Below are 12,964 nucleotides of genomic sequence, written 5' to 3'. Positions count from 1 at the left end.
CAAAAACATCACTACCATTTGATGTAAAATAACGTAGTCAAGATCATTTCGTTGAAATAACTATGCTAGATGATCACAATTACGAAAATACGACGATGTAGTGACTTATTATTTTTATGGTACACGGAGTTACATAATAACCCAGTAGACATTAGCCAACTTAGAAGATATATTCTAAACTGTAGCCAAGTGGCACGTCGATTCTCTTTCTACGATCGCAAACGCTTCGAAAACTAGAAAAATGTGTGGGAATGACATTTGCTATCGACAGGTCACATGATCAACATCTGTCATTCCCATACATTATTCTAATTTTTAAAGTCAGCCCCTGTGGGCTGATCCGAGAGGGGAATCGAGCCCAGGACCTCACTGTTGAAATCCACAGAACTTCCAATTGCGTCTGAACGTTCATCAAAAGCATTATATGAAATATCCATATGTTGTCTTATTGAGACAAAATTAATCAACAAACAGATTAAAACCTGATCTGAAATTAATTATTTTTTTATAAATCTATTAAATCTATCACTTGTTTGTATTATTTGTTGCCTAAAAGCTTAAGTCCGATGGAATTTGATTTATTCTAACACATTCAGCTAAATTAGTTTTATCTTGTGGCCGCAATAAATAAAATATGGTGACAGGTAGATATTTTTAAATTCTGCAACTTATACTTAAACTGTCGCTACGAAATATTAAAATATGTATCTCAGGTGTTATGTATTACTTATAGGTATTAAGTTGTCCTAGATATTATCTAATCTGGGGTGCCAGGTAGTGCACACACCAAGACGAGACAACGGAAGTGGGCTACATACCTTTTACGAAGCGTTTCATCGTATTTTTGTACCCTTTTAAATTCGATATTGATTTTTTTTCTATCATTTATTTATATGTCCTTTTTTTTAACAATATCAGTAAAATTATAATACGTGCTAAGTTTCAAGTGTATAACTGTTCTTTAAGTTTTAATAATGATTATGTAAAAACCCAAATTCCATCACTCGCTGACTTATATCCAGCAAAATTGTTAGGGTCCTTCCTGGTGTATGAACGCTGAAATTTTAGTGTAGAAGCTTTAAAAGCGCACAATACAAAAATTAAGAAACAACGTGGTTACTGGAAAGTTGAAAATCAAATCCTCAAACTTATAAAGGTCAGAGATTTCCAAGCGGGCAAAGTCTCGGAAGTCTGCTGGCGTTATTAAAAAAAATAATCATAATATTTTAAAAAAACGTTTATTTTAATTTGTGTATGCTAAATCACAACACAAATTCATGTTTTCATCACAATAATAATAAAGCTTTATTTAATTCCATTAAAACCTAATAACTAGCATAATCTTTATATTATATTTCTCAAATAAATTTGATTTTTATTTTAATTATTTAATTTTTTTTAAATCATGTTTTTACATGAACCCCTAAGGGTAAAATCCTCCTCTAATGTTTTCCACCATTCCCTATCTTTTGCTGCAGCTTGCCACCCCCTGTCGCCTATATTTCAACATAATTACACAAAATGAAATACTATTATCCGCATTGGGCCAGCGTGGTGGACTATTGGCCTAACCTCTCAGAGGAGACTCGAGCTCAGTGAGCCGTATATAGGTAATGAATATACTATATACTGGCTTTATATTATCGGGAGATTGCGGGGATAAAATAATTTAACAAACAAACAGACAATCAAATATTTCCTCTTTATAATATCAGTATAGATAAATGCAGCAAGATATCGCGGCGTTATTCCTAACTGTCGACATCAGTATTTTGCTCATAATTCTTGTTGTACGTTTACGTGACCATAATTTATAAATACTAGTTGTGTTAGAGCATGGCGCCAGACGATAGTTCAGTATTCACGTGGGCAATTATACTCTGATTATATTAGCACTTATACTGACCCGATTGCGCATAAGGCCCAAATCACTCGGAAACTTATTCCTTCTACATCACATACGTAGTATATCTTGCATGCAAGCATTAGTAGGCTATATGCTATTTAGAAATTGAGACTAGTAGACGCCGCGCAGTTTCACCTGCGTGGTTCTTGTTCCCGTAGGAATACAGGGATAAAATAAAGCATATAGCCTTCTTCGACAAATGGGTTATCTAACAATAAAATATTTTTTGAAATCCGACTGAAAGAATTTTCAGTAGTTCCTGAGATTCAAACAAACAAACTCTTCAGCGTTATAATATTAGTACCTATAGATACGGACGGGCGAACTTGAACAACTAGTATAATTAGCATCTTCAAAACGTAGAATAAAAGTAAACGAGCTTTCTGTTCACTTTTTTTGACTCATTCATTCAACGATTCAAAGAATCATTGATCAAGTTTGAAATTATGACTACATGGCCAATTAGTTATATTTATGATTTAATAAGCAATTACTACATAATAAAATATTTTACCTAGATTCCTATATATTTAACTGGCTGACGCCTGGTTTCACCCGCGTAGTACCCGTTCCCGTGAAAAAATAGGGATAAAATATACCCTATGACATTCACAAATAACGTGGTCTTCTAGAGGTAAGAGTTCTCAAAATCGGTTTAGTGGATCCAGAGATTAACCACCTATAACACAACAAACTTTACCTCTTTATTTCGGACCCTAGCAGATTCCCATGAATACTCTAAAATGATGGATGAACGATTTCAGTTTAAGCTAGGTAAATTTTAAAGGCTAGTTTAAAGATACAATTATATATATTTACCTCTATTAACCCACCGGAATTAAAGCGTTTTCCATGTTAAGTGTGTGTTACCTTGCTCAAGTTTTTTTTTCTATTAGATGCTCTATCTTTTCGTAGTTACAGAGCTGTATGTTGTACAAATTTCTACAAATACATATATTTATATATTTTTCCTGGTTAGTATGGTGGGCGGCTCGCTTAATTTCATCTCCTATTCTTAAAAATAATTTTGCCACATGTTGATAACGATATAATTGCTTTAAAAGCTTTTAAAAGTGTCATTAATATCACGACACTATACCAACTTTACAACCTGAAACTACAATAATATACATATAAACACGTAGAGACACCGCGTACGTTTAAAATTTAAGTAACCCAAGTTCCCAAAACGGAGCGCCAAACCGAAATGAATTCTATCGTAATGACGTAGTCACCAAAATAGCTTTACAGGATTTTGAGTAAGTTAACTGTAAGGGCGACTGAGTTAGAGCGGGTTTTCTTAGAAAAAATCGTTCCTGTTAGACAGCTCGACGCCATAACACAATGGAACCCAGTTTTTGTTCACTCGAGTGGAGGCAATGCGTCTGCACCATGAGGTGACAGAAAAAAGTTCCTCAGACATCGTTTAATAGGTTTGTTGGGATAGTTTGCCGCTTTGATGTTTTATATTAAGCCAAGTCATCTACCTGCATAGTGATTGGTGCCACAATAAATGCGTGCAGACATGTAGATCTAATCAAACCTATTAATAAAAATTTACCTACGTTATTATATTGTGGATTATTCATATATTGAGCTGGTTTAGTAACAAATATGTACATGTTACCGGCAAATTTTATTATGCGATATTCTATACAATGCCCAGGCTAACACCAAGAGCTTTCTGGCAATGTATGAAATATTTTATGAATATGATTGTTCGAGTCAAGAACTCACGCAGTGTTTAAGTCCATTGCGTAATCTACACTTTTGTGTAGTTTTGACTCCACGCAGTCTTGTCCAGTCCCTAGAGTGTTTTTTATAAAGACAGAAGCTCGTGAAGGAAGTACTGAATGTCGCAAGCCTACGAAGCCAAGTGAAGCGAAGAGCTGTAACGAAACGAAAGTCTAGGAAGGTGAAGCGTTGGAACGAGTCTTCTAGCGTAGTCACATTTACACACAACTTGAGTCTTGAAAGAATATTTGGCATGTTATGAATTTTAGTGACTGTTGTGAACCAAACTAGAATCAACACCGTTAATAAAAAAAAAATGATTTGTTTATTAAAAGTTATGGACAATCATATTCACAATATTTCATACATTGAAAGAACGCCTCCGGTATTCTATACATTATATCCTAGCCATTGTATAAAATACCGGAATTATACAGATTGCCGGTAACAAATATTTACCTTTTTCTAAAAATCCTCAGATTAGGTACGAATGTCTTGCAATTTTAGGTAGCTACGTGAGATCTTCACACAAAATATTTCACTACGTTTATTTTTTTTAATATATTGATTACAGCAATAATTAAATCAAACACGAGCAGGCGTTCAGTAACATCTTAACCCTCTCTTAAATAAAAAAGGGTTACAACGACTGGGTTAGTTATGTATATGTTATAAAGGACCCCAATGGGGTTACAGCATGCGTTAGTCCACGCTCTACGGTGGTCGCCGGGATGTCTGGGACGCAACGAAATCGGATACCATCAATTTGATCATTGGATTCTTTATTTTACGACCGTGACGACGCTTTTACATGAAAAATAAACTGTTATTAGGTAGGTGTCAATTATTATTACTATCGATCTTTTCATTCAATTCAATTATGTCAAACAAACATTACTTACTTGAGGACTTTTGCAAGAATTCTGATAAAATTTGGGCAACTACCTGCTTAATGAAATAATTATATTAAGACAGAACACAGAACAGAATACGCTAAAAGCTAACGATTTATCCGTTAAACGTCTATGATTTTTCATATAGTCGGTAGGTAAGAATTGCTTGTAAACTATTTTTCATCCCCTTCATTACAAACTTACAAAGAAATTTATATGGCAGTACGTTTGTTGAGTTACTATATTATATAATTATGGAGTATTTTAAATTTATTGTCAGTGATTAGGGGATTTTAATTTTAAATCTCCCAATAATTGACAATCTCTTGTCGATAGCAAGCCAATAAAGCGTCTCAAATTAAGACATTTACTCATCGTTCAATTAAAAATTTATGGAGACAACACAAGCATTCGCGGGAAGCTCGTTCGTTACCGGTTTTCGTATTGACTAATGCTGTACATCACTGCCATTTGGACCGGTTGTGTAGACGGTCCCCCGTCTCCCCCTTCCAGGACACCGGCACACTTGCATCAAGTGGTATACTCAATATATAATAATACTTATAATAACATATCCGCTTCCCGCGATTGCCTGTGTCGCGCAGTGCATTGATATAAATGTCTTAATTTGAGATGTTTTATTGAAATGGTCCAGAGGTTGAACTAAAAAACACTCCATCTTTGATACTTCAATACATATAAACACAGAAGTGTATGTCTGTGATTTCAAAAAAACTGTGTTTTCTACAGCGCTTAAAGTTATTTAAACGACATTGAAATTCTGACAACCTTTTTTACTTGATTGTCTAACTGTTTGTTTTAGATAATCTCTGTAACGGCTAAAACGGTTATAGTGAAACTTTAACTTAAAGATGTTGAAGACTATGGAGTAACAAGCTGCTTTTTGTCCCGGAAAAGTTAATTATTCCACGGGATTTATAAAAAAAACTTAAAGCGGACGATTGCGATGGCGTCTGAAAGTTTCATAATAAATCTCGGTTTCCGTGTAGCTATCGGAATTCGGGGCTCATCCAGGTCCATTTCCCGTGTGCTTCTAAAAGAAAAGAGAAAAAATATTCAGCCAACATTTGGCCCTTGTTGTTCCATTGCCAATTACTAAAATGTCCCACTCTCCAATCTGAATTACTTCGTTCGCCCAGTTTCGCGTTTAAATCCCTCAACATAACAATGTAATTTGACTTTAATTTGAGGGAAGAGATTGAGGCATGTATAGCTTTTGAATTGAAATACAATACCTATACCTCTTCGTCGGATGTGTCAAGGGTGCGTAAACCTGTGTAATCTTCATCGGTAGTGTTTCTTATAATCCTGCTTGATACTCTCTCGACTTGTACCTTCTGCATTGTTCACGAGGGATACCACCCTTGGACTGTTGGTCGCCCTCCAAACACAAACAAGATATCGGATTCAAGGGATTTTCTTTTTGATTTTAGACCATCCTCTAATATTCCACCGTAACGTCCCCATTAGTTCTTTCAGATCGATGACTTTTTCGTCGGTTCTTACAGTGTTTGCGAAGCGGAATCTCTGACCAGAGATACTTAACACCCCTTATTTCGCCGTTACCGTAACCGCTGCCACAGCCAGGAATAACGATGCTCCCGGGGACTAGAGACTGGGTTTTATATGTTCGATATAATTTGTAATCTACAACGATTTTGCTCGACTCTTACCACGCTGGGCGTGCAGCATGGTCAGCGCAGAGCTAGATATCTCGCGCCGGCCTGGGCCATTTAATAATCTAGACTGTGGATCTGATTATGCCGCTATTTGTCAGTCGCCAGAGCCCCGTCAGTCTATCTCAGGGTGCACACGAGCAGGTGAGATTGGGAGAGACTGATAGGTACTAGTTTCTTCCTGTGCCCCTTACACCTTTGAAACATGGTACCTCCTAAATCTAAAACCACTATGCTTCATACTCTATGCACACATGTCTACGGTCCTTACGAGTACCTATAGTAAAACAATGGGCTGACAAACTATCAGTTTTTATAAATTCATGAAGGTCTATAATATCATGGGCTCTGAATCTACTAAATAGGGATGATGACAGTTTTTTAAATTGTATATAAATTAAGAGTATACTAATAGTAAAGCAATTTTGTAAAAGGAACAGGGTATCTGCGATCGTTACTTTCGGAGCTACAGGGATTTAAAGGGTCAGATTTGCGGCGCTGCCGCGGATCCCTGAAAAACGCCCCATACAAAATGGCTCGAAAAAATGACGTCATAGGCAATGTAATGATCGTTAGATTTGTATGCGCGTTCAAACAAAATTACTAATATCTTTGTTATTTGTGCGTTTAACTTTATAGTTCATATATTAAAAAATGTCACATTTAATGTAAGTAAGCTAAAACTGTATGAATTTTCATCTAATTACGATAAAAAAAAATTTAGTAATTTTTGAAATTTTATAATCTAATTTATTTTGCAAATATCCAGACAATCTTTGCTTTTTATGTATAAATAAGTTAACATTGACCCTATTTACCCGAATGTATCATAAAAATCAATATATTCAAACCTAGTCATCATCCCCATTGTATTTCGCAAAAAGGCATTTGAACTAAGTCTTCATATCTTAATATGACAGGATCTGAATATTTCTAATAGACTTAACATCAACGTTGGTTTCCAGTTCAGATCTTTGTCTGTTGATATAATAACAATGCAGAATTTAAATTGTGTTTAACGGTTACTCAATACTGATCATTTTCAATGGTATATCTTACAGGTAAATCACAGACGAAGCGGAGATCATCTGTACGGGGTCAACGAAACAAAAGAAGTAAGTCAGCACGTATAATACATAGTTGAATAGTATATTACAGAATTTAAGATGGTTAAATTAGATATATTTATTTGACTAACAATAATAAAAGACACACGCCTGAAGATAATCCATAACATTGGCAAGTTTCAAAGCTTAATACGTCATATAACTAAACAAGATTATATTATGTAGTTGAAGACTTACAAGTATTATGGTCATATTCTTACTCCATCATCAGAAAATCTTTATCTTACTAACTCCTAACACTAATAATAAAAGCAACTTTAATAAAATAATCTCATTGTTTAAATTCAATTCAGTTTATATCGTATAACATTAGTGTTAGGTATTAGTCGCTTTAGAAGCTTAATTGCTTTGCGTAATTCATTACAATCTTTAGCTTTTTTATATTTTGATTACCAAAATTATTTGAAACATACCACGTTTATCATCATCAACCTGTCCTTCACCGAAGGTCGACATAATATGTTTGATTCTTCCATTCTTCTTGATTCTTTCAGTCAACACAACTTCTATTTGTTTAAAAGCCATAACGATGGCCTTATAATATTTAAAATTTTCTGCATTTCATATTTATACCACACATACTTGCCAGCTGCTAACTTTTCAATATGATTTGTCTGCGGTGGTATTTTGAATCATCCACTTTATACTTCTTATCTTTTCCTTTCTAGTATAACCACACATTGATCTGACTGACTCGTCGGTTGCATGTATTCTTTCCTTAACTTAATTTGTGATGCAAGATTTTGCAGCCCAATTTTGTTTTACTTTCATCGCACTATTAGAATCACGGCATTTCATGTTAATTGCATATCTATCACGCGATGCGTGCTTCGTGTTTTTACAATACATGCTTGATTGGTAGTTACATGATTGGATGGTGCTATACCTCTTGACATTTAATTAGGTACTGTACTTTTTAGTACTTAACATAATAATTTCGATTACTATTATAATGTGCTTCAGTAAAAAAAAATTAAAAAATATTTTAATAGTGCAAATGGGCTAACGTGTGAAACCGGTGTAAAAAAATATGTATTATCCTTGCTTCTTTAATATATATGAGAACTTTTTACAGCAAAGTGTAATCAATCTGAGAATCAATCTTGACAGACTGAACTTTACGGAAGTGATTGTATCTGTACAAGAAAAAAATTGACTCTATTTTATGATTTAAATTTTGATTTGTCCAACAGCATTTTATTAGAATAAACAATTTTGTCCAGGCTGTACTCGTATTGATCGTGCTCAGTTCAACGGGAACCTAATAAAAATATTCAGCGGTGAATTCGATCGTGCAAGATCGTCTGAAGGCGGGGCGGCCAAAGATTCCCAGACTGTTGCTGACTGGAAGTTTCGGGAACTCGATAGGGATAAGAGCGGCACATTACAAAAATCAGAATACAGGGGATTGAGAAGGCTAATTAAAAAGGTTTGTATGGTTTCCATATAAAAGCGAGTAATCTATCATCATCATTATCAGCCGATGGACGTCCACTGCTTGACATAGGCCTTTTGCTTGGACTTACAAACACAACGTCTCGAGCCGTCAGCATCCTTAATGCCCGTAAATTACCACACTATGCTTAGGCTTTTCTGCGCCGGTGTCGCTACTCCCTGACCGGCCTGTGCTGAATGAAGAATGGTTATACCACCACTAGCAGAGTAATCTATAATAATATTATAAAGAGGAAAGAATTGAATGTTGATTTGCATTGAATAGGCCCTAAAACTACTGGACCAATTTCAAAAATTCTTTTACCAATGGAAAGTTACATTATCAGGTAATAACATAGGCTATATTTTATCCCTGTATTCCTACGGGAACGGGAACTACGCGGGTTAAACCGCGAGATACTGCTAGTGATATAAAACTTAGTGTGGCCGAAGCAATACAACAAGGAGCCGTTGTTGTCTCAGTAACATATTGACGTAGAAACTAGGATTGCTCCATACATAAGTGGTTTAACATTTCCGAAGTGGGAAACAAGGCGGCGATTGACGAACGCCTTACATAAAAGGCGGTCAAATCTGGCTTTAACACTTCCCAACTTCCAACCAAAATATTTAAATAAGTAAATCACATTTACAAGCGTATATTTTAAACACTCCGCTTGTTTTAATTTTGACTTGCAACTGTGTTTAAAGCCAAGCCGAGAGGGATGCAAAGTATCCTTTTTTAAAGATATCTTATAAAGTCGGATAAGATAAAACTATAAGTTTAAAACAGATACCTAGGTCATCTACGATGACAATGCTCTTATAGATATCCTATTTTATGATGACGGTTTTACTTTAGTTGTAGTAAGTGTACAGACATGCGTTCAATACTCAAATGTTATATCTGAAAGTCATTGCTAAGCATAGTTGTCATTAGTCACCATAAAATAAAATCTATAATACAAAATCGGGGGTATTAATACATTAATGCCATAACAACCTCACGTTGTTTATTCAAATCAAAAAAAAATTCTTCAACAGTCCAGACAGACGGAAACTTTTATTATAATAACTGTCGAGGCTAGTAAAGTATGCAGTCGTTGCGTTTCATGTAGAATGGTACGGGTGACAATTTGTTACACTCTTAAAGTTTGTCGCGATTCACGATAATAGTACGTATTATGAACGTCATACAGGCAACTGTCATCATACCGATGCTATCTGAAAACACTTCAGTCTTCTAAGTAGATTTATGGCGTGTCCAAACATAGCGTGGCGATCACGAGCGGCAAGCCGCGTGCGTTTTCTGCGTTGTGTGTGGACAGCCTTCGCGCACAAATGTTTCTGGGATATCTACACAAGTCGTGCGGTAGGGCTGTGTCTCGCGATTGCCGCGTGTTGCTGCCACGCTATGTTTGGACACGCCCTTACACATACGACGAAATGTGCAGGTGGTTAAGCCAAAAAGATGCGCTAGAGCGTGGACACGTGGCTGCGACGGTGACGGCGATGGGGCCATTGCTAGAGAAGAATGGGCTGCATGCTTGCTGTCTAACCCCGAGCCACCTGCTCCGGACTGTAAGTACCTTTATGAAAATTCCCTGTTTAATAACATGGTTACAGCTCATTAGACCTATCCAGCGCCTGATCAGCACCACCACCAGCCAGTTCACGGATGAATGCTGTGTGTCAAATAGATTTTTCTCTAACTTTGAGTAACTGTTGGGGATATATATATACCTACGAAAATTACCAACTAAGTCACGAGATTTCATATTCATTTCAATATCAAACTATTGCTAAATGATCAAAACTGAATTTGAAATATGTGGTTGTTATTGATTTTATGTTATTTATATTAAATGTTGAATAGAGCATAGTTAGTGTATAGTTGGACCACGGATTGACCACGCGTTGTTAACCAGCAAAAGTCGCCGATGAATCGCCCTTGCGCGTAGAAGCACTCGCAGACAACGCGCGATTCATTTGGCTCCTCTGCGTGGGCAACGCAAGACAAACGTGCTAGCGACTGAACAGTCCATTCGCTATCAGCCCGCAGGCGAGGCAGTCTAGAGTGAATGTAGTAAGCTTATGACCATAGTACTCCATATCCAATATCCATTAATCGATATAACCATACATTCAAGGCAAGACGGTGCTGATCAGGCGCCAGGTGGGTTCAATGAGCTATGACCTTTATTATCTTGTTGCGAAAATATTGGTATGTTTTCATACATTGTCCATATATACACGATAATTTAATAAATAATAATAAAAAAAAGTATACAAATTGTTAGTAAACCTACTTTTAAAGTGGACTTTTCCTTTTGACATTTTCCTGATGACCATGGAACCGGTCCAGTAGGCGTAATAGTAGCCTGGGTTTGCCAAATTTCCGAAGCCCAGACTATTATTAACTTACTTCACGTATACTTATCTATACTATTATAGTTTGTCCATTGAGATCCAAATCAGAAATTAATCCTACTACTTGTCTTCGCCTAGAAAGCTACGCAGGTACTCCACCAACTTGGAATGCATAAGTATGCGCAAACATAATAATAATATATAGTCTCTCTCCGTTTCTTCATGTCGTTGAATGCAGACGACGACAGCGGTCCTGAGCCGGAGCCTGACTATAACGAGGAGGAACCGCCGGCAGATCCTAGTTCAGGTACATAACATGGCCTTTTGGGGTGTTGCATATAATGGGACAGCACCAGTAGGCCTAGCGAGCGTCAGCGACATATCTCGTGAAATGAAAAAGATACTGCCGACCAATAGCAGCGGATTTGTAATATTGCTGTCTCTTGTGTCACAATGCAACGAAAGGGAGAGCTATATTTTCGAATCCACTGCTATATGTCGACATTTGTATTTCTCTTGTTTCGAGATATTTCGTAGTGGATCTTAGATCTGAGGGCAGGTTTAGTCAGATTACATTAAAAAATTTGTACCTAGGAATCATATTAGACGTGCCATAAACAGAGAATATATATTAACACTCAAAATATAAAATCAATCAGCGTAGCATCATCAACCGTGCCAAAGGCTACGAGTACTTTATGCACTTTTGCACAAGTTATTTTTTCTTTTCCTTTTGTGTAAGTGACGTAGGGTCCTTAATGGGACCTCAGCGGTGTCACCAGGGGGTTTGGGCGAGCGCAGAAACATCGTCTGATGGGACCCGAAGGCAGAAGCAGAGTAGATGGGCGGAACCCTGGCTTAGAGGGTCGTTCGGGAACGGTGTTTTGGCCTGAGTGTATCAGTCCGGACGCCCCCGAGATCGTGAGTTAAAAAGCCCACGTCTGGGTGACGTCAAATATCAGGGACCTCGTCTTCGCCGGCAAAGACGCTGTGTAGCTTGTGTTTGTGTAGCCTAGCAAGTGCTGTCGTTCGTTATGTCATCGTCAGGATCCTATAGGACGTTTTTTGGGCGTCAATCAGCGTTGGAATCGGGGGTCACAAGTTAGTGTTGTTTATAGCACAATAGAAGTCAACGATCTCAAAAAGTGCACTTTGAGTCTGACAATATATTCTGACCTAAAATCATTACAAGGATGATATGTTGGCTGCTAACTCATAACTGCAACGAGAATGAGAGTATAATCAAAATTCTTGGACATATTACTCATATTTGGATTTTACTAATGCAATGACTCAGTCGGCTTTGATACATTAGAAGCTGTGCAATGCTTTAAATGAGAGTTAATTGCGCTGACGTATGTAGACTGTACTAATCAAACACATTGAGTCTCCAAGATTAAGTAGGTATACACTTGAGAGCTTTTTAATCGCTGCACAAATGTAGACTTTTGGCATAACTGAAGCAATAAATCAGCCAGTTTCCTTTCTGTGACGTCATCTCAATCGAAGTAGTTGTCACAAAATTATGAGACTCACCGTGTACGTTAGCTTATTACTTACTAGTAAATACCTTTTGTTGATCGAGCTTTGATCGGTAATTTTTTGGTACGTTTTCTAAAAATTAAACCTAGCTATATCGATTTATCGCTCCCGAAACCTGCTTAATAAATTTCATTAAAACCATTGGAGCCGTTCCCGAGTTCCAGATCATACACTTATGTGTACCTACCTACTTAAGAGTCATACTTAAGTGTACTTAAGAATAAATATTTATAGAATTGCTCGTTTAAAGATATTACTTAC

General features: G+C 36.6%; 1 protein-coding gene across 4 annotated transcripts in view; it reads left to right on the top strand.

The window, feature by feature from the left end:
• LOC112051744 (SPARC-related modular calcium-binding protein 1) overlaps window positions 1-12,964 on the top strand; it is a 35,175-nt gene that overhangs the window by 13,352 nt on the left and 8,859 nt on the right. For 2 of the 4 annotated variants that reach the window (XM_052890781.1, XM_052890779.1), the window contains 4 exons: window positions 7,292-7,345; window positions 8,581-8,786; window positions 10,246-10,372; window positions 11,367-11,468. In XM_052890781.1, the coding sequence (XP_052746741.1) occupies window positions 7,292-7,345; window positions 8,581-8,786; window positions 10,246-10,372; window positions 11,367-11,468 (489 nt within the window). The remainder of the gene's footprint in view (window positions 1-7,291; window positions 7,346-8,580; window positions 8,787-10,245; window positions 10,373-11,366; window positions 11,469-12,964) is intronic. The other 2 variants (XM_024090559.2, XM_052890780.1) reach the window with 2 other exon arrangements.

This window comes from Bicyclus anynana, chromosome Z, assembly GCF_947172395.1.
Source record: "Bicyclus anynana chromosome Z, ilBicAnyn1.1, whole genome shotgun sequence".
Classification (NCBI taxonomy): domain Eukaryota; kingdom Metazoa; phylum Arthropoda; class Insecta; order Lepidoptera; family Nymphalidae; genus Bicyclus; species Bicyclus anynana.
This window is presented reverse-complemented; position numbering and strand designations above follow the sequence as displayed.